Genomic DNA, 26,746 nt, shown 5'->3' with positions numbered 1-26,746 from the left:
CTGTGACCCAGAAGCCCTGCACCCCTAGGGCTTGGCCCTTCAGAAGGAGGCTAAGGGCGGTGGTTTCCAAGCAATGGGTCAGCAGGGGCTCTTGGGGCACGGGTTGGGGGGTGAGGGGAGCTGAGTGAGAGGGTCAGGAGGGGAGTCTCGAGCTGCTAGACACTCCAGCTGAGGATGGTGAGAGCAGAGACTGTCATCAGAGGGGCCAAGGAGGCGGTGGGCGCTGCCCTGGCGACCAGGGGCTCCGTGTGCTGCTGCAACCAGGAGAACTCCTCCAGAAGCTGGCGTCGCTGGAGCTCGGGGCCCACCTTCTCGCGGATGGTCTGGTAGTAGCGGTTCAGGTACTGGAGCTGCAAAAGGTAGGAGGGGTAAGGGCCTCCCCAGGCCAAGCTGTCAAGGTGTGGGAGCTTGGTGCCATCCAGTGTCACTTAGGCCCAGGTCCCCACAGGTCCCCATAGGTCCCCAGCCATCATCAGGTGAGCAGGGGAGGGATACCCCAGTGTGTGCCTATAGGTGCCATCAGTGTGGACCCTCCCAAGGGAGGGGAAGGGGCGGAGGGTCTTGCCTTAGGGGAAGCAGAGGTGAGAGAGGCCCAGGGCTGGGGAGAAGGCAGTTAGTGACTCGAGGGCTGAAGGGTAAACAGCGCCGAGGGCCGCTCGCTCACCTGCTCAGGGGACAGCAGGCTGACATCGATGAGGTTCCGGTCATAGGGCACCAACGACACCACTTCAAATGTCAGGTAGGTCCCTTGGTACTGGGGCGGGGCACAGGGAAGGTAGGAAGGCAGAAAGTAAGCGAGGGGGAGGAGCTAGGCTGAAGGGATGGAGGGAACACTCCACCCAGAAGCCCTGGGCATGGGGAACTGACCTTGTCAAGCCTGAACCCTCCACAGTGCCCTTGGCCACCCCCGGGTCTACCAGTTAGGCACCCGCCTTTGGTGCTTCCCTCATGATTCCTGAAGTTTAGACTTAGGCCTGTGTTTTTCAAAGTGTGTGCCTCCAGAGCGCCAAGGGAGCCTGTTAAACATGTAGACAGATTCTGGGGTCCACACCCCAGAACACGAGTGAGAATCTCTAGAGCAGAGCTGGGAACCTACATTTCAATAATTTTAAGGTAAGTATTAGGTTTTTATATCTTTCTATCTGATTTCCATCTCTATCTACAGCTCTCTCTCTATCCATATCTCTATGTTTCTATCCATTGATGTATCTTTGGAGATAAATATAAAGAAGAAGAAATAGCCCATAATTCCCATCTCCCAGAGAGCTCTTGCATGTATGTGCTTAGAAAATTCAAAGTACAAAAAGATACTCAATAAAAATGGAAAGTCTCCTCCCTGCCTGGTTTCCTTCCTGAAAACATTTTTGGCACATATAGTATATATATGTGTATATTCTAAAAATTCACGCAAAATGGATCCTACTATACGCTTTTCTGCACCTCCCCGCCCTGCTTCCATAGTAAACCTAGGAGAGTGCTCCATATTAGCACAGGGAGGTCTACCTCACTCTTTTTAAGGGTCCATAGTGCGCAGATGATAATTTATTTAATCAATGATGGATATTTAGTCTGCTTCCATTTTTTAAAACTATTACCATCACTGCTACAATCAACATCATCGTGTAAACATCTTTATACAAAGTGACGTTTTGGGACTATATCCAGAAGGAATATATCTGGCAGTGGGAATGCTGAGACAAAAGTTATAGGCATTTTCGGGCTTCCCTGGTGGCGCAGTGGTTGAGAGTCTGCCTGCTGAAGCAGGGGACACGGGTTCGTGACCCGGTCCAGGAGGACCCCACGTGCCGCAGAGTGGCTGGGCCCGTGAGCCATGGCCACTGAGCCTGCACATCTGGAGCCTGTGCTCCGCAACGGGAGAGGCCACAACAGTGAGAGGCCCGCGTACCGCAAAAAAAAAAAAAAAAAAAAAAAAAGGTTTAGGTATTTTCAATATGTATTTTGATAGATATTATCAAACTGCCCTCCCAAAAGGTTGTACCAATTTGTACTTCCCCCAGCAGTGTATGAGAGTGTTCTTTCCCCCACAAACTCACAAGCACTGGGTGTCATCAAAGTATTTCACTATTGTCAATCAAATGGTATTCTATTGTCACTTTGATTTGTACTTCTTTAAGAATAAAGTGGAGCATCTTTTCACATTTATGGACCATTTGTGTTGATCTTAGTGAATTGTCTCTTTACGTCTTTTGCCCATTTTTTTCCGTTTTCCTTATTTCTGTCTTACTAGATTTTTAAAAGCTTGTGGTAAAAAGGACATTCCCCCTTTCTCTGACATACGTGCTATACTCGTCATACATCTTTTGAGTTTGTATATGGTATTGTTCCCATATAGATGTTTTTTATTTAATTGAGTCAGAGTTATCAATCTTTTTCTTCATGACTCCTGAGTCTTACATTGAAAGGCCCCTTTCCTCCCTGGGATTATAAATGAATTCAGATAGGTTTCCTTCTAGATCTTTTATGGTTTCACCTTTAAACCTCGATCCATTTGGAATTTTATTTTAGTGTAACAGTGAGGTTCTTCAGTTTAATTCCCCCCACCAAATTATTAGCCATTTGTCCCCCCCTGCCCATTTATCAAACAATCTTCCTCTTCTTTACTGTTTTGAAGCACCAGCTTTATAGTAAACTAAATTCCCATCTTGTTTATGGAAATTAGAGGGTCTATTTCTGGACTATTCTGTTCCACTGTTCCCTCTTTCCCATCTCTGGTGTCTTACTGTTTTAGTGATGGCTGCTTCGTAGTGTGGGCTAATATCTGCAAAGGCTAGTTTCCCTTATTGGTCTCTTCCAGAATCTTCCTAGCTATCTAGCTATCTTTGCAGGTTTATTTTTACAAATAAACTCTACTATCATTCTGTGAAGTTACAAAAGCATCCAGCTAGTGTTGAAATTGAGGTTGCCTTGAATTTATAGAGTAACTTAGGGAGAAATGACATCTTCATAATACTGAGGCTTATTTCCAGAGACCGCCATTTACTTAAATCTTTTTTATGTCCCTCAGTAGATATTTTCTCTGTGTAAGTCTTTTAAAGTTTATATCTAGGCATTTTATCTTGTTGGTTGTTATTATACAGAATCTTTATACCTAACAGTCTCCCCTGGTGATTATTATGTGCATTGAGAACCAGTGATTTAGGGCAGGGATACTGATTCATTTGGTTTGGAGTGGGACCTGGGCATTAGCATTAAAAAAAATCTCCAGATGATACTAATATTCTAATGTGCAAACAGGTTTGAGAAACTGATTTATGGAATTATTCTGGCACTAAGGTATAAAGAAATTCATGACCCTACATTAAATTCTCCTTTGACCTTCCTTACCCCCCATGCAGCCCAGAGTCACTGCCACGCTGTCCACACCTCCAGCCCACCTCAGTGGCACTTTACCTTGGTCTTTGCTTCTACCACGAGGGCCACATCTTCAAGACGGATCCCAAATTCTCCATCCTGATAGTAACCAGGCTCTGGGAGACACAAGAGATGCTGGTGACATTAGTAGGGGAGGGGACCCAAGCCCAGGTTTCCTACACTGACTGAGGAATGGCTGGAGGGCCCGGCTGCCCCTGGCTGTTGGCTTGGGCAGACCCAGCACCTGTTAGACGCTCCGTGGCTACTCGGAGGCCACTGCCAGGCTTCAGATTCCCCACCCTCCCTTGTAACCCAGCGGGGAAGACTTAAGAGCCCACTTGGGTCCTGGAGGCACTCCCCTCTCCCTGTGTGCCACTGTCCTGTTACCCCGGCACTTGAATGGAGACTCTGGAGTTTGGATGTACAGCTGGAAGCCAACTCCCATGGGCAAAATGAGGGTATGGGCTGAAGGGGCTTGGGGTTAGAGTGGGACAACCCATTCGGGACTGGGAGTGGGGAGGTGAGGGAGTGCAGCGGTGGAGCCGGGGTGGGCCTGTGTGGGGTTGTGCTCCTTGAAGGCTGGCGTTCCCTAGACTGCGGTCCTGGAGGAGCCCCGAGAGCCATACCGATGGAAGTGAACATGCCCTTGGCCATGGCAATGTTGCCAGACTGGAATCCCACTGGCCCTGGAAAGGGAGAGTCAGGGACAGTGTCAGCTCTCCTGCACTCACCAGCTTGGAAACTAGCAGGTTCCGGGGAAGAGGAGGTAACTGGGATCCCTAGCAGCGTGTGTCCACCGCATCACCATCTACCTGCGACTGGTACAGACCAGATTGGCTCTGGCTTTTATTTCTCTGGGGTCTATGCCAGTCAGCCACTGGGCCTTGACCTGCCTATCCTCTCTCTGAGGCCATCCTAAATGCCAGCAGAGTGGCCAGTTGCCAGCATTTCTCACTTACCCTGTGGAGCACCAACTCCCCACCAGCTGGGAAACCTTGCATGGGTCACTGCACCTCTGTGGGTCCTAGTCATTTTCACACCTGTGAAACGCTCCACCTCTTTCATTAGAGGGGGGACTCCAGGGGAGTGCTGAGGAGATACCTACATTCGTGCACACACAGGAAGTTGCCAATGCCGTGGCCTGTCCCATGACCATAATTGAGGCCAACATCCCACAGGGCTCTGCGGGCAAAGGCCTCCACCATTCGCCCTGGAAGAGAGATGACCTCTGGTCAGCTGGCTGGACCCCAGACTATTGGCTTTGCCCCTTCCTGCTCTCTTTTTCCAGACCAACCACCAGGATGGTGCCTGAGGAGAGGGCCCCCCGAGAGGCAGGTAACCATGCCCTATCTCCAGTATACTGTACGTTGTACCCACTACCTGGACCTCCCCATCTGTGAAGACACCCGCTTCCTCCAGGAATCCTCCCGTGACCGCTGCAGCCCACACTGACCGCCCCCACCTCTGAGCTCCGGCTCCAGCTCCTGAGTTGGACTAGGAGACAGGAGGCCTGGGCTCGAGGCCTGGCTCTCCCACTAACCCTCTGTGTGACCTTGGGCAAGTCACTTTCTCTCTCTCGGTTGGATTTTATCTATACAGTGGATGGGATGATGATATAATCCCTGCCCCACTAGCCTCCCAGGGTCTGAGTGCAGTGAAATCAGGGCCTGAGGTTCTGGGTCCAGCCTGGTTTGCAAAACCCACCTGATGTAGCAGCTGGGAAGACGAGTCTGGAGAGATCAATGTTTCCTATCAACACGCGGGTATACGCCTCCTGATGGGGAGAGGGCGAGGGAATGCGGTGTGTGGGCCCAGGCCTGGGTTGGGGGATGTTTGGGGGAGTGCATGCTCATGTGTGTTCACCCAGGTTCTGGAGGATGGCAGGAGGAGACCGAGGGGGACCTGCTCAAAGCTGGGGCTTGGTCCATGCGGTTCCCTTTGGCTGGTCCACAGGGATGCTTGTAGGTGGGGGTGAGCTGAGGCCACAACAGTAGGGATTGGGGAGGCAAACTCCCTGGGCTGGAATCCTGACATGGTCACTCACAAATTTGACCTTGAGCAAGTGATTTTAACTGCTCTGTGCCTCAGTTTCCTGGTCTGTAATGGGACGGTCATAGTACCAGCTCATAAGGTTGTTGGGAGGACTAGGTAGACTCGTGCATGTCGGGTGCTCCCGACAGACTAAATGCTCAAATAGGGGTCAGCACCCTTCATTGCCATTATCATGATCACCCTTTAGTTTTCTTAAGGGATTATGGTTGGGTTGAGGCCTGATAATTGGCAGGTCGGCGTTGCTCTGTCGGGGCTGTTACCTTGTGGTAAGAGGGAGGGAGGTAGGCTGACAGTGGCCTCTTCTCCTGGTCACTCCCTGTGGCGACGTGGCTGAGTCCCCTTCATCACACACACACACACACACACACACACACACACACACACACACACACACACACAGGCTTGTCATCTTGAGCATGATAGCCTGGGGCATTGGATCTAACAGCTAAATTGAGCTCCTTGAGGCCTGACCAATGTTTGTTTTCCCTCTCTCTGTCTCTGGCACAATGTCTGAGCCACAGTCCACTTGCTGAATGCACAGATGTGGCCCCCTGCTCTCCAGCCCCCCAGAAGCCCCCAGATGTGCACAGACCATGTCCCTGCCTTGACCCCAAGTGGACCAGCCCTCGCTGCTTCCTGCAAACCTCCAGCTCCTTTCCACCTCTGAGACTTTGCTAGTGCCCTTCTCTCCCCCTGGAATGGAATGCCTGTCTTCCTCTTTTCTGTTCAGCACAGTGCTAGGTTCACAGACAGCACTAAAAAAATATTTGTTCATTGAGTTACTGAAATGGGATGATGATAAGTTTGGGCTGAGACCCTGTTGGGGGCCTGAAATATCTCTGGGGAAGTAGTTGAGGGCACTGGGTTTTCTGGTACTAATTTGCTGTGTGACCTTGGGCAAACTACTTAACCTCCCTGGGCTTCAGTTTCAGCCTCTGTACAATCAAATGGCTCTTGGCGGAGTGGTTGCTTGGGTGTCCGTTGGGTGAGTGTGGGTAGGGAAATGTGGTCCAATGCCTACCTTTTGGAAAGCAGAGGGGGTGCCCCAGTGGACTGTTCTGGTGATGTCTGTTGTCCCGTCCCTGTGGAGAAGGACAATCAACATGTCCAACTCTTCTGAACACCTCGGGGTAGGGATCGCGGCCACGTGCTTCCCGAGTGCTTTCCACTAGGGTTTGAGTAGCAGGGCTTGGGATGGGGATGCGGAGGGAGGTGAAAGGAAGAGGATGGCTGCCATCATGCAATTCCCAAACTCAGCATCTATGCATGCAGGGGCTCTACAAAGCTATCACATTCAAAATCACTATGTTTTCTGAGAGGCCCAATTCCCCACATACATCTTCTACCCCCATACCAGCCATTTTGGTTGTTTTGTAAATATGGGTTTCCTTGGGCCAGGCTGGCTCTAAAAGCAAGGCTTCCTCCAGGCTTCCGAGGAGGTAGGAAGGGATGGTCCCATTCTTACAGATGGGGAAACTGAGGTCCAGAGAGATCATAACACTCTCACACATTCATATACTTATTTGCCATTTATAGAAGGGAGGGAGGCAGAGCAGACGTCATTATCCCCATTTCACAGGTGAGGCAATTGAGGCCATGAGGCCATCTCCCTCCCTGAGCCTCAGTGAGGCCAGGTCTGGTGCAAGCACTGACTCCGCACAGTTCTCTCCATTGTAAACATGGATCTGCCCCAGGGATTTGCTCAGAGTCCCAGTGAACCGAAGCTGCCAGAAGCCAAAGAGTCTGACTCCCAACCACCATCTGCAGCCGTTCCCTCAGGATGCCCGCTGTGGCCACCCCCGGGGGTGGGGGCAGTGAGGAATGATCCCAGGGCCCTAGGGACTCCTCCTTGGGAGCAGGTCACAGGGCGTGGCTGACTTCTTCAGAAGGAGAGAAGAGGAAGTGAGATGGCCATTTCCCCGGCCTCACCCTGCTGAAGCACGCCCCAATCCAGCAACGCCCCAAGAATTCACTTCCCCTTCGCACACTGGCCATCTCAAGTATACACAGTGCCACACCAGTGAGTGCGAAGGCTGCTAGGCTGAGTGCCTGCCAGGCTGGCTCCTAGAGCCCCGTTAAGGCTAAGTGTAGGGCCTTTATCATTAGCACATTCACTGCAGGATAGAGGATGGGAAACTATTCCTTGCTCCTCCATCAGTTCAGCACACCCCTTTGTATCCCCCACTCTAAGTTTCCCACAGCCCACCTGCTTCCTAGATGAGAAGGGAAAATCTTCCAGCCCACCTCAGCTCAGCTCCCATGTGAATGAATGGGCTTAGTCTATTCTGCATGGCTGTCATGTCCAGGTGTTCAGGTTGTGCACTGCACAAAGGTACCACATCTAAAGAAATGCCATTCACTGAATGGGTATATACTAATTTCAATGAGCGCACACAAGTGGACACGCAGATTGTGGGGTCCTGGAGCACGGGACAGTGCCCCCCCCCGCATAACCCTATCTGTGTTTGTGCACACACTCAGAAGAACACGCACATGTCTACTTGCAGACACATCCCCGTGCTGAATGGGTGTGCCCTGTCCCAACTGTGCTGCAGGTGTCCCTTGAGGTTGCTTCACTCACCTGCTTACTGCTCTTGAAGGCCTGATCCTGCCCCCGCTCCCCATGACATGGTCACCTCACTGTACAATGAGGGAAGAGGTGGTGAGGACAATGCATCATGCTGGTGGCGTGCGGGACATGTCCAGGGTGTGCATGAGTGGGTGAGAATATGGGCGCTGTGTTTGTGCAGCCAGGCGGTGTTGCTGAACGCGGCTGTTCAGACTGTGTAATAACGTTCGGGCTTAAAAAACATTTTACTTGCACAAGGGGAGTCTTCCTGATTCTCACGGGGCAGCACCTGTGGGCATCCCCACTGTTTTGGCCTCTGTCTGTTGCCCACCAGGCAGGGACCCCCACGTGTGAAAATGGGAAGGATACTCAGGCACATTCAGTCCAGGCCTCTCCTTTCTCAGATGAAGGATACACGCCCAGGAAGGGAAAGCTTTGGCTGGCTCTTGGCTGAGCTGAGATAGCCAGGCCAGGGCTGGGTGGGGAGTACATACCAGTATTGTCCCCCGGAATCCACCAGGTACATCTCATCTGAGGACAGCTTGCGGTGCAGCTCCTTGGTGGGGCTGGGAAGGGGAGAGATGCTGAGAAGGGAGCAGCCTAACCCTGAGCTGGGTGAGGTGGGGGTCCTGAGTGAAAGCAGAGGAATCTCCTCCCCCCTGGGAGCCGGCCTTCTAGCTAACTCCTTTGGGGAAGCCATCATCCCCCAAAGGGCCCTGGGAGACTACTGAGCTTCTGCTGCTAATGTCCTCAGCACACATCTGTTCATCCTGCACCTCCCCGAGCAAGGCCCTGGTCCCCAGGGAGGGGAGAAAGGAAAGAGCCCCGAAGGTGGGAGATGGGAGAACTTTAATGAGCACCCAGCTGAGCTATCTTTTTTTACATCAGGAGAAACAGGTCTGCAGAGAAAGGGCTCACAGAAGGCCCTGAGGGAAAGCCGTGAGGGAGCTGGGCCTGAACCCAGATGCTGAGTCTAAGGCTTTCTCTAACTTCTTGCCACCTCTGGGAGCAGAGGGCCCCAAGAAGCCAGGGCACAGGAAGGGAGGGTACCCGAGGGTGGAGCTGGAGAGCAGGAGTTGGTAGGGCTGAGGAGTTCCTACCCTGTTACTCTCTAGTAGGGAGAAGGGGCTGGGCTAAGGCAGCTGAAGGCTTGGGGACGCTGGAGGAGGGAATTCTGGGATGGGTCAGGCCAGCCACTGGAGGGTGTCTGCCCTCTCCCTGCTTTGTCCTTGCCAGGCTGAGGCCTCTGGTTGGCTCGACCCCCCTCCCCCAAGTTGCATCAGGCAGGCCTGCAGGTGTTTGTTTCGTACGGAGCCAAACATCTGGCCAGCCTACATCTTGGGCCCACCTTGGTTGGTTCAGGCAGAGTGAATGGGCCCTTCTCCCCATGTGCTTGTGAGCTTTAAGGATTAAATAACTCACAGGAAGCCAAGGAAAAACATCCAGCAGCAGCCCCACCATCTCCCTTCCAGATCCTTCTGCCCAGAGTGCTCACAAAGTCCCAACCTCTCGAGCAGGGAAATTATCAAGTCTTTTAATTCAAAGGAGACTCCCAACGCCCGACTGGGCTCCATTCCCCACCTCCAGCCTCCACAATACTAAAGGCCTCAGAGCTTAAATGTGGACTCAGGTCCTCCACAGAGCCCCAGAAAAGTCTTTCTTCTGAAGTACCTGTAGTGGGCCAGGGCAGCATTCAGGCCACTAGCAGAGATGGTTTCAAAACTGGATCCGGAGAAGAACTCTTCTTCTCTGGAAAGGACAAGACAGGAATGATCAATGAATGGGCTCAGGGACTAGGCTGGGCCCAGGGTATCCAACAAGGGCAAGTGAAGGTGACGGCTGCCTCTACCTCAGCCAGGCTCCATTTGGCCTTCCCAGTCCCACCTCCTGTCACTTCCCAAGCTCTGACCTGTCACTCATAGACCACTCACGGTCAGAGAAGCAGAGATTGTAGAGGCCAATTTTTCCTCCTCTACCTCCATTTTATAGATGGGGAAACCAAGGCCTGTGTCCCAAAGTGAGTTCCTAGTAAAGCAAGAGTGAAGAAACCTAGCTCCCTGTATCTGATAACTCCCTCAACTCCGGAGCAGCATCCTGGGCTAAGTGTGCCCTCAGGGAACCTCCCTCCCCAACCTGATATTCTCAAGTGGTCCAAGGTCCTACCTGGCCTGAGCTGGCCTGAAGCAGACACTAGGGGGCGCTGTTGGGTTGTGGCCCTTCAAGTTGTCCCACTTTCCACAGAGCTGGGGAATGTCATCCAACACCTCTGCCCAGCTTCCCGACCACGACCACCCAAGAACTTGTCACTCCTTGTTCCAGAGGGGCCCTCAGATACAAGAAGGGTCTTCCTTCCCCCATAAGGAGACCAATCCCCCCCTCCCTTCCCCCACCCCCACACTAAGACAGTCAGCCGAAAAGGATGGCTGTGGTCCTTCACCCTCGGAACTTCTCCAGCAGCTCTGCCCCTGAGAACTCATCCACGGTGCCTTTGGGCACGTTCTTCTCCAGCCAGACCAAGTATCGGATCACAGCCACAGCGTCCCGCACCTAGAGCAGGGCAGGCAGACAGGCGGGCTGAGGAATGGTCTCATCCGGGGCTCAGGGATGAAGGAGATGGGGGGACTGCTCTGGGAGATGAGCTTTAAAAACATGAGGGTCTTACTGGCTATTCGATGATATTAAGGGATTCTTATTAATGTTTATATATATGATCAGAGTGTGGTCATGTTTTGAAAAGAGTTCTTGTCAGAGATACTGAAATGTTGATAGAAGAAACGATATGATAGATGGGATTTGCTTTAAAATCGTCCAGCAGCCGAGGATGGGGAGTGGAGATAATGAATGTAGGGTTGTAGAGGAAATGAGATTGGCCTTGAGCTGATGATTATTGAAGCTGGGTGATGGTGATGGGGATCATTATGCTATTTCCTCTACATTTTTTTTTTTTTTTTTTTTGCAGTACGCGGGCCTCTCACTGCTGTGGCCTCTACCGTTGCGTGAGCGCAGGCTCCGGACACGCAGGCCCAGCGGCCATGGTGATGGGGATCATTATGCTATTTCCTCTACATTTTTTTTTTTTTTTTTTGCGGTACGCGGGCCTCTCACTGTTGTGGCCTCTCCCGTTGCGGAGCGCAGGCTCCGGACGTGCAGGCCCAGTGGCCATGGCTCACGGGTCCAGCCGCTCCACGGCACGTGGGATCTTCCCGGACCGGGGCACGAACCCGTGTCCCCTGCATCGGCAGGCGGACTCTCAACCACTGTGCCACCAAGGAAGCCCTCCTCTACTTTTGTATATGCTTAAAATTTTCCACAAGAAAAGTTTTCAAAAATGAGGCAGTGTATCCTAATTTTAACAGGAATATCCAAAGGGGCAAGCCATCCTCTCCCTGGGGTGAAGGAATTATTATAACTAACACTTATTTAAGACTTGGAATGTGCCAGGCAGTGCTCAAAGCAATATATTAAAAATATATAATTACATAATTATACATATAGAACTATATAGTCATTATATAAGTATCATATATTTATGTAATTATTATATATTTATAGGTACATATTAGATATATAAATGCATATATGTACACTATATATATTTATATTAATTATGTACTACAATGAATATATTTAAACATACATTATTTATTATATATTATTTATACCATACAATGTAGATATATATCTTTAATCATCACAACAACCCTCTGCTATGGGTTACAGTTATGATCCTCATTTTACAGAGGAGGTAACTGAGGCCCAGAGAGGTGAAGTGACTTACCTAAGGTCACCCAGCTAGGTGGTGGGTAGAGGAACTAGGATTTGAACTCAGATACCATAGCTCCTGGGCCCAGGCTCTAAACCACTGAACCACCCTGGGAACAACAGGGTGGAGCACAAGTGGGTGCCCAGGAGTTTGGTGTCCACGTCTCTGTTTCACTGAGGGCCTTCTTCAGGCTCCTCCGGCAGGGTCTCCTTTCTAACCCATCAGACCCGGAGCTCCCCAGAGGCTCGTGTGTCTGCCTGCCCATGGACTTACATGGCTGGCCCTGAGGAGGGTCTGCTCCTTGCTGTTTTTCACCGCCTTGGTTACCATCACTGGGGAGTACGTGTCTGCTATGAGTTTCTCCTGTGAGGGGCAAAGAGGAAGCGGTCTGGGAGCCCTCTCTAGGGCACGGTGGTGCTTGAAAAGGATTGGCAGGAAATTCCAGCTCCGATGAGACTTGACGTCTCCTGGAGCGGCAATGCCCTTCCCGCGTGTGCTTTCTGACTATGCAGGGCTTTCCCAGTCTTCCCTTCCAGCCTAACCTTCCCTCTCTCCCTCCCTCCCTCCCTTCCTCCTCCCTCCATGGTCCTGGATCCCAGCAGCACTCTGGGTTGGATCCGAGCCTGGCCCCTGCCAGCCACGGGCTGTTCTGACAGTGTGTTTCCTGCACATCTCATATCATGACAGCTACCACTTACTGAGCGCCTGTCATGCGTTAGGCACCGGGCTTTACATGCACTGTCTCCTTTAAATCTCCTCAGAGTGACTCTTTTGAGGTTGTGACCCTTAGTGCCATTTTACAGGTGAGGAAACGGAGGCCGGATTGACTAAGTCACTTGTCCAGGGTCATGGCACAGCCAGTTCTCAGTCTCAGGTTTGGTGACCTCAAAGCCTCTGCTCTACCAGCCTGCACTCCCCCAGCCTCCCTGACAATCTCTGAGCTCTCTGTGGACAGATGTTCTGTCTCTTCCTGGGGAACCCTAGAAAGAAAGTCCCCTAGAAAGGGGACTCAGTGCACCACTGCTGACTGACCAACTGCCAGAATGGCCCAGGGGCTGTCCCCCCCACCCCCTGTTAGGTTGAGACTTATCAGGGCTGTTGGGGCGTAGGGAGGATGGTGCCTGGCAAACCCACCTTGGGTATCACTTCATAGAGCCCATACGAGGTGTAGCTGGTCCCGATCCAGATCTTCACGACTCCTGAGGTGTAAGCCCGGACGCTGTCACGGACTTGGCCGTAATCTTCGAGTTGCACACACATGGAACGCGTGCAGCTAGAGTTCAGGTACTGCAGGGTCTCGGAGCTAAAGCGACTCTTGTTCACAAATAACCTAGGTGGACAGGGAACACCAGGAGGGTCCAGAGAGAATCTAAGGAAGGTGCAAAAGACCAGTGGCCCTTTGTTCCTGGAGGTCAGAGGAGGCCTGCGCCAGGCAGCTGAGCAGACCAGGTTTGGAGTACGTGGGAATAGAGGTCAAGGGGGTCAGGAAAAGCTGATCGGAGGCTTCCTCGAGGGTCTTTCTGGGGCAGGCACCCCGCTTCTCGGAAGGCTGCATGTTGGGGCAGTGAGGAATTAGAGGACGTCCGTGACCGCAAGCCAAGGACGAGCCCTACCTGATGGAGGAGTCAGTGAGCAGCGTGTAGGAATAGAAGAAGGGGTTATAAGGGATGTCACTGCTGCGAAGGTTGAAGAGCCCTGGGGAAGAGAATTGATGGGGACTATTTGAGGCTGACCTGCCTGACGCAAGTACACGTGACACCTTTGCCCTACTGTTGGCTTTGGCCTCCAAGGATCCCCAGCCGCACGCCCGCATCCTCTGCCCCTGAATGTTTCTCAGTCTTTCCGGAGTGGGGCAGGGTCTCTGAAGCACTAATGAGCGCTAGGGGCACTTTCTCCCAGAGAAAGGCAGATACCCAGCCAGTAGTCTGCACACGGTGTCAGTGGGTTCCCAGAACACCTGAAGCCCAGAGCTGGGGTCAGGTAAGAAGCGCTGAGCCACGATGGGATAGAATAGGGCTGCACGGGGTGCTAAAGCCGGGAAGCTGAGTGCCCTGGGCTCGGGGCCAGGAGGTTGGGAGGTGTTTGCTGGGCCTCCTCCCCGTCATGAGACAGAAGCCTTTGCTTCTGTGGTTTCCTGGTCCTCTGATGGCCCGGGGGCTGGCCCCAGATTGCAAGGGGCTTCCTGGTTTCCTTAGTGAGCAGACGTGAGCTCCTGCCCTCACCTCAGTTCCCGCAGGCCATGACCACGGAGCTCTCAGAACCCATGGGTCAGTGGTCGTTGGGGGAGGAGTCCTGTGCTGCAGAGCCCAGGAGGCTTGGGGGTTGGGGGGAACGCAGGCACCCCCCTGCATCCACAAATCTATACTCACAGGCCGTCTCATCAAGTGCAGACAGAAGCACGGCAGTCGGGGCCTCACGATGCTTCTGCATCTGGCTGCGGATGCCAGATACTTTCTCCTGCCAGCTGCTTCCTAGAAGCAAAAGAGCCAAAAGAAAGCAGAAGTGATCTACCTTCTCTTTGGCACTGCGTTCCTGAGAGGGCTCCCTTAGGGCAATAGTTTTCCATTCCTTTAGAAGCAGTAGAACCCTTTCTTTAACCAAACTCTTGCTTGTGTAATCATTAAGGACATGGGCTCTTGACCCAGACTGTCTGGGTTTAAATCCTACCTCTGTCATTACTTGCTGGGTGACCTTGTGAAAATTAACCCCTCTGTGTCCTATCTTGCACATCTGTAAAATGGGGATGGATTATAATAATAGTGTCTACCTCAATAGAGTTGTTATGAGGTCCGAATTAATAATATTTGTAATGTATGTAGAATTGTGTCTTGGTGTATAGAAAATCTGGTATAACTTTCTGATTAATAAATAAGCATGCAAAACAGAGATCAGGGGAGCAGCCCTAGTTGAAGGGCAAAGGGATAGGGCTGGGCCATGTTTAATCCTCTTCCTCACAGTAACCCCAGCACTTACTAAAGCCACTTGGGTCTGGGCTAAGCACTTTGTGTACATTGTTTTAATCCTTACTTGGCCCATTTTACAGATAAGGAAATTGAGCCTTCAGAGAGGTAAAGTGACTTATCTATGGTTTTCACAGCTGGCAAGGGGCAGAACTGAGACTTGAACACAGGTCTGTTTGACTACATGGTTCACACTCTTAATCAGTATAGACATTGGACTATCTTGCTAACCTTGTTAGTCTCCAACCTTGTCCTTAAACTCTGTGTCACAGAGCTGTCCTTTCTGGGATGCTTGTATCCTGGTTCTAGGACTTTGGTTTTCATCTTTTTTTCCTGCTCCCTGTAATCCCTCTAAAGAGTCTGCCCCTAGGCAGGGATAGGAATTTGCTGGCAGAAGATCATAAGCATTAAGGGTCCTAGTTGGGCTGAGAGATTAGCATAAACAACATAATTCAATTTAAAAAATCTTTATGCAAACAGGTAAAACTGTTCATCAAGAACCAAAGCTTTCGGTGCGATACTTCTTCTAGGTTTATTTTATTGTATTGTGGTAAAATACACATACCGTAAAGTGTTATCATTTTAACCATTTTAAAGTGCACAATTCAGTGCCTTTAAGAACATTCACAGAGCTTCCCTGGTGGCGCAGTGGTTAAGAATCCGCCCGCCAATGCAGGAGACACGGGTTCGAGCCCTGGTCTGGGAAGATCCCACATGCTGCGGAGCAACTAAGCCCGTGCGCCACAACTACTGAGCCTGTGCTCTAGAGCCTGCGAGCCACAACTACTGAGCCTGCGTGCCACAACTACTGAAGCCAGTGTGGCTAGAACCCGTGCTCTGCAACAAGAGAAGCCACCGCAATGAGAAGCCTGTGCACCACAATGAAGAATAGCCCCTGGGCTTCTCTGGTGGAGCAGTGGTTGAGAGTCTGCCTGCCGATGCAGGGGACACAGGTTCATGCCCCGGTCTGGGAAGATCCTACATGCCGCAGAGCGGCTGGGCCCCTGAGCCATGGCTGCTGAGCCTGCGCGTCCGGAGCCTTTGCTCCACAACGGGAGAGGCCACAACAGTGAGAGGCCCGCGTACCGCAAAAAAAAAAAAGAGTAGCCTTTGCTCGCCGCATCCAGAGAAAAGCTCGCGTGCAGCAACGAAGACACAACACAGCCAAAAATAAAATAAAATAAATAAAATTTTTTTAAAAAAGGAGCATTCACAAAATTGTGCAACTACCACCACTATCTAATTCCAGAAACATTTCCATCATCCCAAAAGGAAACCCTGTAGCAATTAGGCAGTCTCTCCCCATTTGCCTCTCCCCCCAGCCCCCGGCCCCCGGCCACCACTAATCCGCTTTCTGTCTCCATGGATTTGCCTACGCTGGATGTTTCACACAGATGGAATTCTACAATATGGGGCCTTCACTGACTTCTTTCACTTAGAATTATGTTTTCAAGGTTCATGGATGTGATACATTTTTGAGACAACAAATGAAAGCCAATTTAAATTGTTTGATACACACAGGTATCTTTGAACTTTTCATGTTCTTCCCTTTGCTCTTTGCCCCCTTTAAAACCTGTGAGTGGCTGGAGAGAAAGTCTCTCTTGTCTCTGTGAACTTAGAGACTCTGTTCTTGGGCTTCCAGGCCCAGTTCTGGCTCTGGATGGCTTTTCCTTGAAGACTAGCAGCCTGTGATGGCTTGGCTTCCTCTCACTTGTGGGAAGTGATAAAACCCATGTGAATTCTCTCCCAGTCCCTGGAAGGTTTTCCCCTTTATCCACTCCTCTTCCTGACATAACTGCACCCTTCTTTATCTGAATGGGATGAGTTTTATTTATGATGGAACTGTCTTGGATAGCAAGTTTCTTTAAAAACTGCGTCAAGATGCAGAAAGTTTCTGCAAGTTACATCAGAATGGATAAAGAAAATTGGACACAATTTTGACTTGTTTCATCAGACTCACTATTTTGAAATTTCTCTCCTGTTTTGGGGATTTCTTTCCAAATAAGAAGTGTGCATAGACCTGTGTGTGGAAAGGGACCTCTCAGATTGCCCAATGTTTCTAGGAATCCAAGTCTATGGGCTTGTTTAGAATTCCTAGGAAGGTAGGGGCTGGTGGTGGCCAAGACATTGATTTATACTCAGTAGCCTGGGTCCAGTCAGTTTAGTTACTACTTACAAGAATTACAGAGCATACTGTTCTTTTATGACATATTTAGATGGTGTCAACGGGGTCAAGATTATCGATGTTAGAATTTTGAGGGTCAGTTAATTTTCCTTTGTGGTCCGGCCAACACTTGAACCCTAATCTGTGCCACAGTCTGAGCTTGAGCTTAGTTTTTGCTTCCTTTGTCCATGCCAGCCCATCTGACCCCAGCCATCTTACATCTAAATTCCTCATCACTGGAGGACCAGAAGTCAAGGTCTGAATGATTCAATACAAACCAGTCTTCACTACCAGACAAGCAGCTCATATCATGTTTTTTTCTCTCTTCAAAGGGGTAGGTTCTTTTTCATCTTTCTCTGACTCCCTTGTTTCCCCCCTTCCTGTTCCCTCTTGCTTCAAATCCTGACACTCTTTATTCCAGCATTTTCTAAATACGCTTCGAGTAACTTCTGATTCAGACTCTCTGAGGGGATGGGGCCTAGAAACCTGCATTTTAAAAAAGCATCCCAATCTATTCAGGTGCACATGGAACCATTGCTTTGGGGCCTCTTAGGATGAATTTTTCAGCCAAAGGAGCAGCAGCGGGGGCCTGTGTTGCTCCAAGGTGGGAAAGAGAACGGGCGTAGGAATCACCTGTGAATGCCTCCTGCAGGGCATAGATGGGCTCACTTGGCACCGGAGGCCTCTCTGACCCCCACAGCAGGTCCACAAGGTTGACGGTGATGGACACCAGCTCTCTGTCAGAGTCTCGGAGGGCCACGTTATAACTCTCCCAGGAATCTGCAGAGGCAGGAAGGAGTCACTTGTCCCTTGCCTGTGTATGCCTCCGGGAAAATTGTGACGCAGGCAAAGCTCGTTCTTGTCCCCTCTGCCTCCTGTCCCGCTCAAGCAGCCTGGGCTGTGCCCTCTCGCCTTCCTCCTTCAGCTTGCCCTGAGCCCGCCCCAGTGCTGCCCACGGTCAATTAGCTAAGCTCGCCCTTTTAAGTGCCAAGGGCTGCGGGGCCCTCTTTTTGGTCCTGTCTGTTTGACTGAACTCCAATGCCACAGCCCAAAGGAATGGTGAGGTTCAGGCCACTGGAAAGGCTGGCAAAGAAGCCGGATCTGAAGTGGGAGCCTTTCAGTGCATATTCACGAGGACGGCACCCTTGGGGGCAGGCTGGCCAGCTGGTGGGGGCACTGGAGCTCAGGGAGCTGTGCTCCTGGATGGGAGGGGAGGGGACTGTGCTTCTTTTTGTAAAAAAATTGTTTGGCCACGCCATGTGAGCCATGAGGGATCTTAGTTCCCTGACCAGGGATCAAAGCCACACCCCCTGCAGTGGGAGCACAGAGTCTCAACCACTGGACCACCAGGGAAGTCCCAGGGACTCTGCTTCTTTACTCAGAAACCCTCTCAACTCCTTTGACCCTTCCAAGCTGCCTTCCAGAAGAGGGCTACCAAGTGATTCTAGTGCCCTGATTGTTAGAGTTCCAGGGCACAGAGGATGGTTCTAGGTTTAAGAACATCCCGGTCTACCTGCTGGCTAGGTCTTAACGATTCCCTGAGTCTTCTAGGTTGGGTCTCTGCACTCCTGACTTAAAAAAAAAAATCTATGTTTATTCTTTTAAATGTTTTTTCATTACACAATCCAGGAATACACCCTTGTTGCAAAATATTCTGCAACTACAAGTTCAAACACTCTATCTTTAGAGTCACCCTGCACCTGCTTCTACCAAGGTGTGCTTCTTTACATCCTGAGGGCCTGAATCTCCCTTGTCGGTGAGGACAAATGCAGGGACTGAGGGAAGAACATACTGATGGAGAAGAGGAAGGGGTCAAAGCCCACACGCCCTCCAACAGGAATCTCGGTGAGGAGCCAGGTGACAACAGGAGTGGTGCCAACTGCAAGAAAGACAAGAAAGGACACTGAGGTTACCCCAGACCCTCCAGCCAGGCTTCTGTCTGTGACAGTCCTTCCAAGTCTGTCCTCCGTGATATCCGCCTCAAAGATTAGGGACGGCTCCAAATTTCTTGAGCTTCCCACAGGGGCCCAGCATGGCCTTCCATGCACCCCCGTCACCTGTACCTTCCCAAACCCAGTCTGGGTTCCAGGGCTTGGGGAACAAATCCGTGCCGCCCTCTTACCTTCCTTATGGAGCTCCCAGTTGCAGTCCATCTGTCGCTCAGCCTGGGTCCAGTAGCGGCTGTCGGTCCAGAGAGCGGCTTTCCCCATGGTCACCACGGCGATTCCTGGGGCAGAACAGAGAAACTTGGAGGGGAGGGTGGAGGTGTAGAGCGTGGCTTTAGTTAGCCCTTCAGCAATGCGGTGCTGGCTCTGACATGGTCACGGGGTTCTCTGGAAAGAGTTGCTCTCCTCCCTTGGAAGGGAGTGAGGCAGGAGACGTTAAAGGGAGTGTTGGGCGGAAGGTAGCTGGAAGTGTGTCCTGAGTTGGGCATCTCTGCTTTGCCTTGAGGCCCTTTCCTAAGGGGGCATTTAGCAGGACAAGTGGGGTCTGCTTTTGGCCATCCCCAAAAGTCGATGCTACATGTAGGTGCTCTCAGCAAAGATGGTGTGGCAGTCAGTATGAAGATGCGGTGGCTGATGGGAACACTAAGCCAGGGGCTTAGCTGAGGACAGGCAGAGGGGCCAAACCCAGTGACTTCTGCAAAGAGAAGAAGGGCCCGTGATGGGCAAGCCAGGCAGCTTGAAGCCCAGGGGAGGGATGTTTAAGGATCAGCAAGGGAAGCTTAGGTTTCATTCAAGGGGCCAGGATCAAGGTGGGAGGCCGATTCCAAAACTGGGACCCCATAAATGGCCTCTGTGTTTGTGTCTCATTTGGCCACGTGAGGTGATGTTATTCATAAAAGGACCAGCAAAGTAAAACTTTGTCCCCAAACGAGCCATTGTGTGAAGGGAATCAGTGGGCTCCTAGTGGCTAGATATCGAGGTAGCAACTGTCCCAGAAATGGAGCCCAGGGAGCGCTGGGTGGGCCAGACTGTGGCTGAGGCAGCGAGCACAGGAAAGAAGTCAGGAGGGCCATCTGCCTCACGCAGAAGTGTGGCTGCTGGGCTATGAGATGTGTGCCCTGGTGACCCCTCTTGGAGTGGTGAAGGGGGAGGCAGAGAGAGGAGCAGGGGCCTCTGGACACTCGCTCCTGGGCTCCTGGCTGCTGAGAACTAGCCACACCAGCGCCTCTCTGACCACTCTGGGTCTCCCACCAGAAACAATGAGGGCCGGGTAATGGCTGTCACCTGCAGACCCTGTAAAGCCTGTAATCCATGCACGCCTCTTGTCATAGTCGCCGATGTACTCGCTCTAGGAAATCAACAACACCGTTATTAGCCTTCTTCATGGAGTCACACCCCACATGGAAGGCCCCCAACCACATCCCGGTTCTTTCTGTCTAGTCAGTTTCAACCAGTCCTACAAGCCCAATGGGTACATCATAAATAACTTGTGCAGAGAGCTTTACACATTATTGTGTTTGGGTTCTCATAATCCTTGGAGACAGATCTCATTATTCCCATTTCGCAGTAGAGGAAACTGAGGCTCAGAGAAGTTCAGACACTTACCTACCCAAGCTTCTTAGCCCTTTTTGGCAGGTGGGAAAATGAATTCAAGTAATCGTATTGACACTGAAAATGCCTTGTCTTCCAACTGGGCTGTTGCTGGGAAGGTGGATGGGGTGGAGGTGGATCCAGGGTGGGAAAGGGTGGGATGGGTGGGTAGGGGCGCTGCTTTGGGAAAAGCAGTTCTGGCTCAGACCATCTTCTTTCCTGTCTGCTCCCCTCTCTCCCAGCCTACACCCCAAACTTGTGGAATCTTGGATGCTGGATCATTTCAGCGCTCCATCCATCAGCTGATGGGAAGGGCTGCGCCAGAAGGGAGCTCAGGGTTCTTCTAATTCAGTTCACAGCCCACATTCTAACCTCCTAGGGCAGGGGTATCCTAAACATTCATTCTGGATCCACCATCTAGGAACTGATCAAAATCTTTCTGAAGTTGTTTATAGTTTCATTGCCTGAGGTCAAGGAGATTTGGCAATGTCTTCTCTCCTATGTAAAGGAATACATTCTTTCAGTTGCCCTAAAAGGCCCGTGTCCAAGCTCCCCACTTCCTTCCCTTTGCCTGTCAAATCCTTTTTCTGTCTTCCATCTTCCGATTCTTAACAGCGTCCTGTTTGTGGCCTGTTCTCTTAGGCCTGACCTGGCTCGGGGCAGGTGCGGGGGTGGGGGGTTGGTGGGAGGAGCCATCTCTCACCATGTGGGCATCCGTGTCGGGGACGATGTAGGCAGAGATATTCCGGGTGTGCATCTGCTGGCGGAGGGCTGTGAGCTGTGCTGTGGTATTGACCACAGTAACTGGAAGGTACTGACAGGTGACAGGAAGACACCAAGACACACACACACACAGGCACACATTGCTTAGAGAAAATGTCGCCGGGGCCCCCATCCTCTCCTTAGGCAGGAATTGGGGTTGGGTAGGCTGGGCCAGCCTGGAGAGGGATGGGGCAGAAGCTGATGTTATGGATTAGTCTAGATTAAGGTGCCTGGGCTGAGTGGAGATGGAGGTGTTTAAGAGCTTGGAGAGAGACTTTTTGTGACAGTAATGGGACCTGAGTCTGGGATGGGGTAGGGGGTGGGTAAGAACTGCAGGGTTCTGAGCCCTGGCACTGGGCCAGGCCAGGGGATGGCCCCTCTTTGGATACCTTGGGGTAGAGTTGCCACTTTAGCAAATCAAAATACAGGATGCTCACCCAGTCACATTTGAATTTCAGGTAAATAATGAATAATGTTTTAGTATAAGTGTGTCCCAAGTACTATTTGGGGCATACTTATATTAAACACGTTATTCATCATCTGAAATTCAGATGTCACTGGGCGTCCTGTGTTTCACCTGGCAGCCCTACGTTGGGGACTTGTTTCAAGTTTCCACTCACTGGTTCCAAATGGCAGAGGAGAGTGAATGAGTACCCCCAGCAGTTTGGGACATTGTCCAGAAAGATCATCTCCAAGCCAGACATTTTGTTAAAGGTTATTTTATCTTAAAAATAAAAAGTGTGGGCTCTTTGTTTTGTTTTGCCTTCTACTCCAGGATACATCCATGTATATTTTAATATAAAAATAATGTGGTTTGCCCACCTACCTGCCTGCCCCAGTGGTCTCATAAAGTGGACGAGGCAAGCGGATGTATCCCATTTGTCCTGAGACTTTAGTGACCTGCTGGCAGGCCCATGAGCCCTCACCTTCTGGCCTGCTCCTGTCTGGAGAAGCTCTTTCACACTCTCATCTAGCTGTGGAAAGAATCCCTCTGGTCTCCACATAGGGAGCTGATGACCTTCCAGCTCTAATACGCTGGGCCTTCTCACAGTCTTCACACCCGAGGCCTCCCCCTCTTGACCTTGCGCTGGCTCTTCTAGCCCTCTGTCTTCCGCCCTCCTCCCCTTTCCTCTAGAATTGTTGTTTTCTTTCCTCCCATCCTCTTCCTGGCCTCTGTCTAGCTAGCCTCGGCTAAAGGCTGGCTAGGGGCCTCCTCCCTCCCTCTCGCAGGGGCTGCCTGGGCTCAGGCTTAGAGGGAAGGAGATGACCTGCCGTGGGAATGGCTGGGAGGGAGGGATGGGGGCGGATGTCAGACACCTGAGAATGCGCTGCCCGCCCCGAGGGAGGTTAATCAGAAACAGTGGCCCCAGAGTCCGGAAATCAGGAGGAAGGCTGGTAGAGGGTGAGGCTAGCAGCTGGGCCCATGGGGGATGGGGAGGAAGGTGGGAGCTGTGGGCCCGGGCGGGGCGGGGGCAGGGCGGAGGCAGGGCCTCACCGGAGGGCTGATTGAACAGTTTCTCACATCCTCTCTCAGGTCCAGTGACTTTGGGTGGCCCCAGGCACAAGCTAGAAACCAGAGAAAAGTCCAGGGTCACTTGGAGACTGGATAGGTCCTAGAGAGCATGGGAACATGTTCCCCCAACCCCCCTCCTGGTCCCCGCAGGGCCTCCATCCTTTGAAGCAGGAGATGCTGTCCAACTCTACTTGAGGATAAAAATAATTACATTTCATAGGAAATCAGGCTGAATTGGATGGCACCCTGGGTCACAATCAAAGAAACCTGTTTCATCGACAAGTGATTGCCACTTTTGGATGGGTTTTAGTGCTCATTAAATCAATTTTTTCCTTCCAATCTAATTGGGTCTTTTCAGGATCTACCGAACTGGAAAAGTTGTGTGTAAATTAAATTTTTGTAATCAGATTTTCTCTTAAATGCTCTAGAGCATCTCGCTAAATAATAACCCCACCTTCGTTTTACCCTTCTATAAATCTAATTATATATATATTGGGTTTACTTAAATTCAAGGCCCACTTCTACCATTTCTTACGGTCCAAATATCTGCCTCTCATTCCAGGCTACAGAAGCCAGGCAATCCCAGGCTGACATCGTCCCCTGGTGGGGAAAGTTGGGTTAGCATTTAAAGAGCTCCTACTATGTGCTAGACACCGAACTCAGCCATTTACCTATAGTGTCTCTTTTGATACTTGCAAAAACCCTGGGAGACGGGTATTATTGTCTGCTTTCTACAGAAGAGGAAGCTGAGGCCCAGGTACGTTTAGTTACTCGCCCAAGTTTTACCACAGTGAGTCCGTGGCAGAGCAGGAATTTGAACCCAGGCCATCTGAGTACAAAAAAGCCAACCATGGAAGGGTGGTGCCCCAGAAGGGACAGAATATATAGAGACTTAGTTTCCAGTTGGGGCTCTGCCGCAAATTTAGTGTGTCCCAAGAAGAGTCGCCCAGTATTCATTGAGCAAACATTTCCTAAGCCCCTGCTGTGTGCCACACACTGGGCTAAGTCCTGCAGGCTCTGCGTCTTCACACCCTGAAAGTCCAGGGGTCTCTGATAGGCCTTCCCTCCAGCACCCCACCTTTTAGGGAGGGAATCTCCCCAGGGGTAATGGGGGTCTGAGTCTGGGGAGACACTCTACTTTTCCTTTCTGAGTGGGTTGAGCTACAGATGGAAGGAGTACCGCTGGGTTCCAACACCATGAATGCCCTGCCTCACTGTCTCTCCCGGTCACATAAACTCAAGGGAGAGATGAGACCCACCCTGTTGATTGAAGAAAATGAACACTCATTTCTGTAGGAACAGATCTCTGGCAAAATGGTGGCGCTAAAACACCAATGTAAGAAGCAAGACACAGCCAACCCATGTCCCTCTAGACACCCCAATTGCTGTTCTCTGAGGTCAGGGCTGTGGCTCCCAAGGGCAGGCTCTGCAGCCGAACCACTCTGTGGTCCCTGGCACGGGGCCTGACATTGGGGAGGTGTCAGGAACTGGGTACTGAATGAATGAGTAGGGTCCTGCTGCCACAGAGCAAAGGGAAGGAGGCCTCCCTAGGGCCAGGGTGGAGTGGATGTGGAGGATGCTGAGCTGGGCACTTAGCTGTGACTAAAGAGTACAAACAGGACACCATAGGGTGACAAAGACCAAACTTTAGCTAGACTCCACCAATCCCTCTTCTCCATTAGGCCTTGACTTCCAAGTCCATCCTGTCCTTACTGGGCCTGCATCGCCCAGTCTTAGCAAGAATCCTGCTAAGTCAGTTTAGAGAGAATTCCCCACCATTAGTATCTCATCAACCTTGATATCTGATAAAATTTCTCATCTCCCATCCTTGATATTTGATCACCCTGCCTTCAGCAAGGATCGTATTAAGTCAGTTTAGCAAGAATCTCCTCACCCTTGATGTCTCCTCTTGGCAATTTTCCATCCACTGACCCCCTCACTCTGCTCATTGACAAGAAGTCCTCAGCCATCTTTGCTGTATCCGGAGTTGAGCCTGATCTTTCTCCCCTACTGCAGCGCCCCTATTGCAACAGCCTTGAATAAAATCTTCCTTACTCTTTTAACAAGTGCCAGAATCATTTTTTCTTTAACAGGTGGGAATGGAAACAGGCCAAACCAGACTTGAGGTGAGTCTTGAGGGTCCCCAGGACTGGCCCTGGGGTTCCTCTTCCTCAAGACAGAGAGAGGGACCAGGAAAAAAAGAGACAACCTAGGCCCAGCCTTCACTCCAACCCTTTCTGAGCCCACAGGGGAGAGGCCAGAACTGCTCTCCAGCTGGACCTGCCCTCCCAGCATGGGAGGGAGAGATGGGGGATGCACATACCACAGAGGAGGACAAGCCAGGGGTAGCAGCCCCAGGGAGCCCGGGCCATGAGGTCTTCAGATGTCGGTGCTGGGTGGATGGAGGGTCAAGGGAGAGTGGGCAGGGCTGTTTCCTTGGCCTCTTCCTCCAGGCCTTTCCGGGACGGGAGCAGCCAGGGGGTGGGGGCTGGCAATGGGGAGGAGGTGTCCAGCTGGTGGATGGAGAGTCCTCTGGTCTTTGGTTTCTGAGGGTTCCAGGAGTCAGGCTGGGTGGAGAAGGCTCGACTGCCCCAGGCAGCCTCTGCTGGCTCCCTGTCACCCAGAATAGGGTGTGAGCCTGCCCCGGGCAGAGTCCAAAGATCTCTGAGACAGAGGAGGAGCAGCTGGTCTCAATCAGCCTGCTTCTCCCAGCCCCCTCTTCAGCAGCCGGCCCCGGCCATTCCCGAATTCTGTCCCCCTCCCTCCAGCAAGCTGTTTCCTATTAGCTCCCTCACCCCGGGCTCTGGCTACAGCCTCACTTTTGCTTTGAGATGGATGTTGATCCTTCCGCCTCTTCTGAGCTGGCCTGACTCAGAAAAAGCCAGTGTCCTCTCTGCCCAGTGCCTGTGAAGCCCCACTGCACCCCTCGGAGAAGTTAGTTACAGCCTGAGACTGACTTTCCTGGACTGAGGGCTGGGTCCCCTCAGGAGAGTCCCTTCTGTAAACGTGGCAGCAGTCACTGGCAGAGGGGAAGACTGCCCTTCTCTTGGGATGGTGGGGACGGTGGGGTCCATTCAGCTGTTAGTGCCATATGCACCCGAGGGAATGAAGGCCCAAAGGCCCATCTGGAGGGGTCGGGGGACGACATTGAAGAGGGAAGAAGACCCAGAAAGGGGAGTTTGGGGGCTCCCAGAAGACACATTTGGTTAACTGGACATGCCCTTTCTACCATAGCTTCTAGAACAGGTCTTTGTTCCCCTGCGGTGTGGGTCACTGCCAACGGACATGACTCCCTCTGGGGGAAGTGGGCAAACTGAGGCCAGCCCTGTGTCCACCCACTACATCAGAGGGCAGCTCACTGCACCAGCGCCAAAGCAGCCCCCAGTCAGAGCCGTCTACACCCCTAGACCAGAAAGGAATACTTCCTAGAGACAAACAGACCCAATGGGCAGGCGCTCCACCTAGCCTGGAGGGCCCCAGAGGCAAACCACCCATTCCTTTTGATCTTATTTTTAACGTAGTTACACTCGGCTTACATCCATAGCAAGTTTAAGGCAGCTTTCAAGTAATCCATCCAAGGATCATAAAATAGATCATTTCGAAGAGGGAAGGGGGGCCTTCGTGGGACTCCCTGAAGGAAGGGTGTCTAAATGAGTGAGGAGGTTCAGGGAGCTCCACCTCCAGGAATAAAAGTACAGGCAGAGCCCAGAGCCTCAGAGGACAGCCTAGGACTGGGGATGAAGTTATGCCCAGAGACCAAAGGACTGGGGAAATGTCCCTCCAAAGGCCTTTCCCTCCCCTGTGCACTGTATTAGCCATCCGCAACCGCAAGCAGGTAGACTTCATGGGGTCACACGGGGGAGGGACCTGGAAGACAGCCTTCTAGGACAAACAGCCCTGCCTTGACCAGTGACCTGGGAGCCAGGTCACCCACTAACCTCACAGTCTTGGGCAAATTGAAACAGGAGGGAAGGGGGCAGGACACAACCTTTAAAAGAATGACATAGCCATAGGACATGACAAAAACTTGTTAGAACCAGCTAGGTTCAAGATGG

At 51.6% G+C, this 26,746-nt stretch overlaps 1 protein-coding gene across 1 annotated transcript; it reads right to left on the bottom strand.

Annotated features, from left to right (window-relative positions):
- Nucleotides 1-25,271, bottom strand: XPNPEP2 (X-prolyl aminopeptidase 2). Its single transcript, XM_082609791.1, has 21 exons — nt 25,015-25,271; nt 22,674-22,744; nt 21,120-21,230; nt 20,111-20,174; nt 19,003-19,107; nt 18,673-18,759; nt 17,514-17,660; nt 14,126-14,227; nt 13,370-13,451; nt 12,891-13,086; nt 12,030-12,119; nt 10,431-10,540; nt 9,665-9,742; nt 8,488-8,559; nt 6,446-6,506; nt 5,077-5,146; nt 4,478-4,582; nt 3,999-4,058; nt 3,412-3,488; nt 665-754; nt 1-350 (listed from the first exon to the last, which is right to left on the bottom strand). The coding sequence occupies exons 1-21, from the start codon at nt 25,061-25,063 to the stop codon at nt 156-158; spliced, it is 2,022 nt and encodes a 673-aa protein (XP_082465917.1). The 5' UTR covers nt 25,064-25,271; the 3' UTR covers nt 1-155.
- Nucleotides 25,272-26,746: the final 1,475 nt, after the last annotated feature.

The sequence above is a fragment of the Mesoplodon mirus genome (assembly GCF_964341445.2).
Source record: "Mesoplodon mirus genome assembly, chromosome: X".
Lineage (NCBI taxonomy): Eukaryota > Metazoa > Chordata > Mammalia > Artiodactyla > Ziphiidae > Mesoplodon > Mesoplodon mirus.
The sequence above is the reverse complement of the archived record's forward strand: the minus strand, read 5'-3'. Positions and strand labels throughout refer to the sequence as shown.

What these genes read in the sequence shown, in the direction of transcription:
- XPNPEP2 (XM_082609791.1), bottom strand. Translation starts at nt 25,063, where the DNA reads ATGGCCCGGGCTCCCTGGGGCTGCTACCCCTGGCTTGTCCTCCTCTGT. An exon ending in CCCTCCTCAGGGCCAGCCAT is followed by an intron (nt 10,541 to 12,029) that starts GTAAGTCCATGG and finishes GCCCTGCTCTAG; the next exon opens with GTGCGGGACGCTGTGGCTGT. An exon ending in GCCTGCTGTCCCCTGAGCAG is followed by an intron (nt 351 to 664) that starts GTGAGCGAGCGG and finishes TACCTTTTGCAG; the next exon opens with CTCCAGTACCTGAACCGCTA.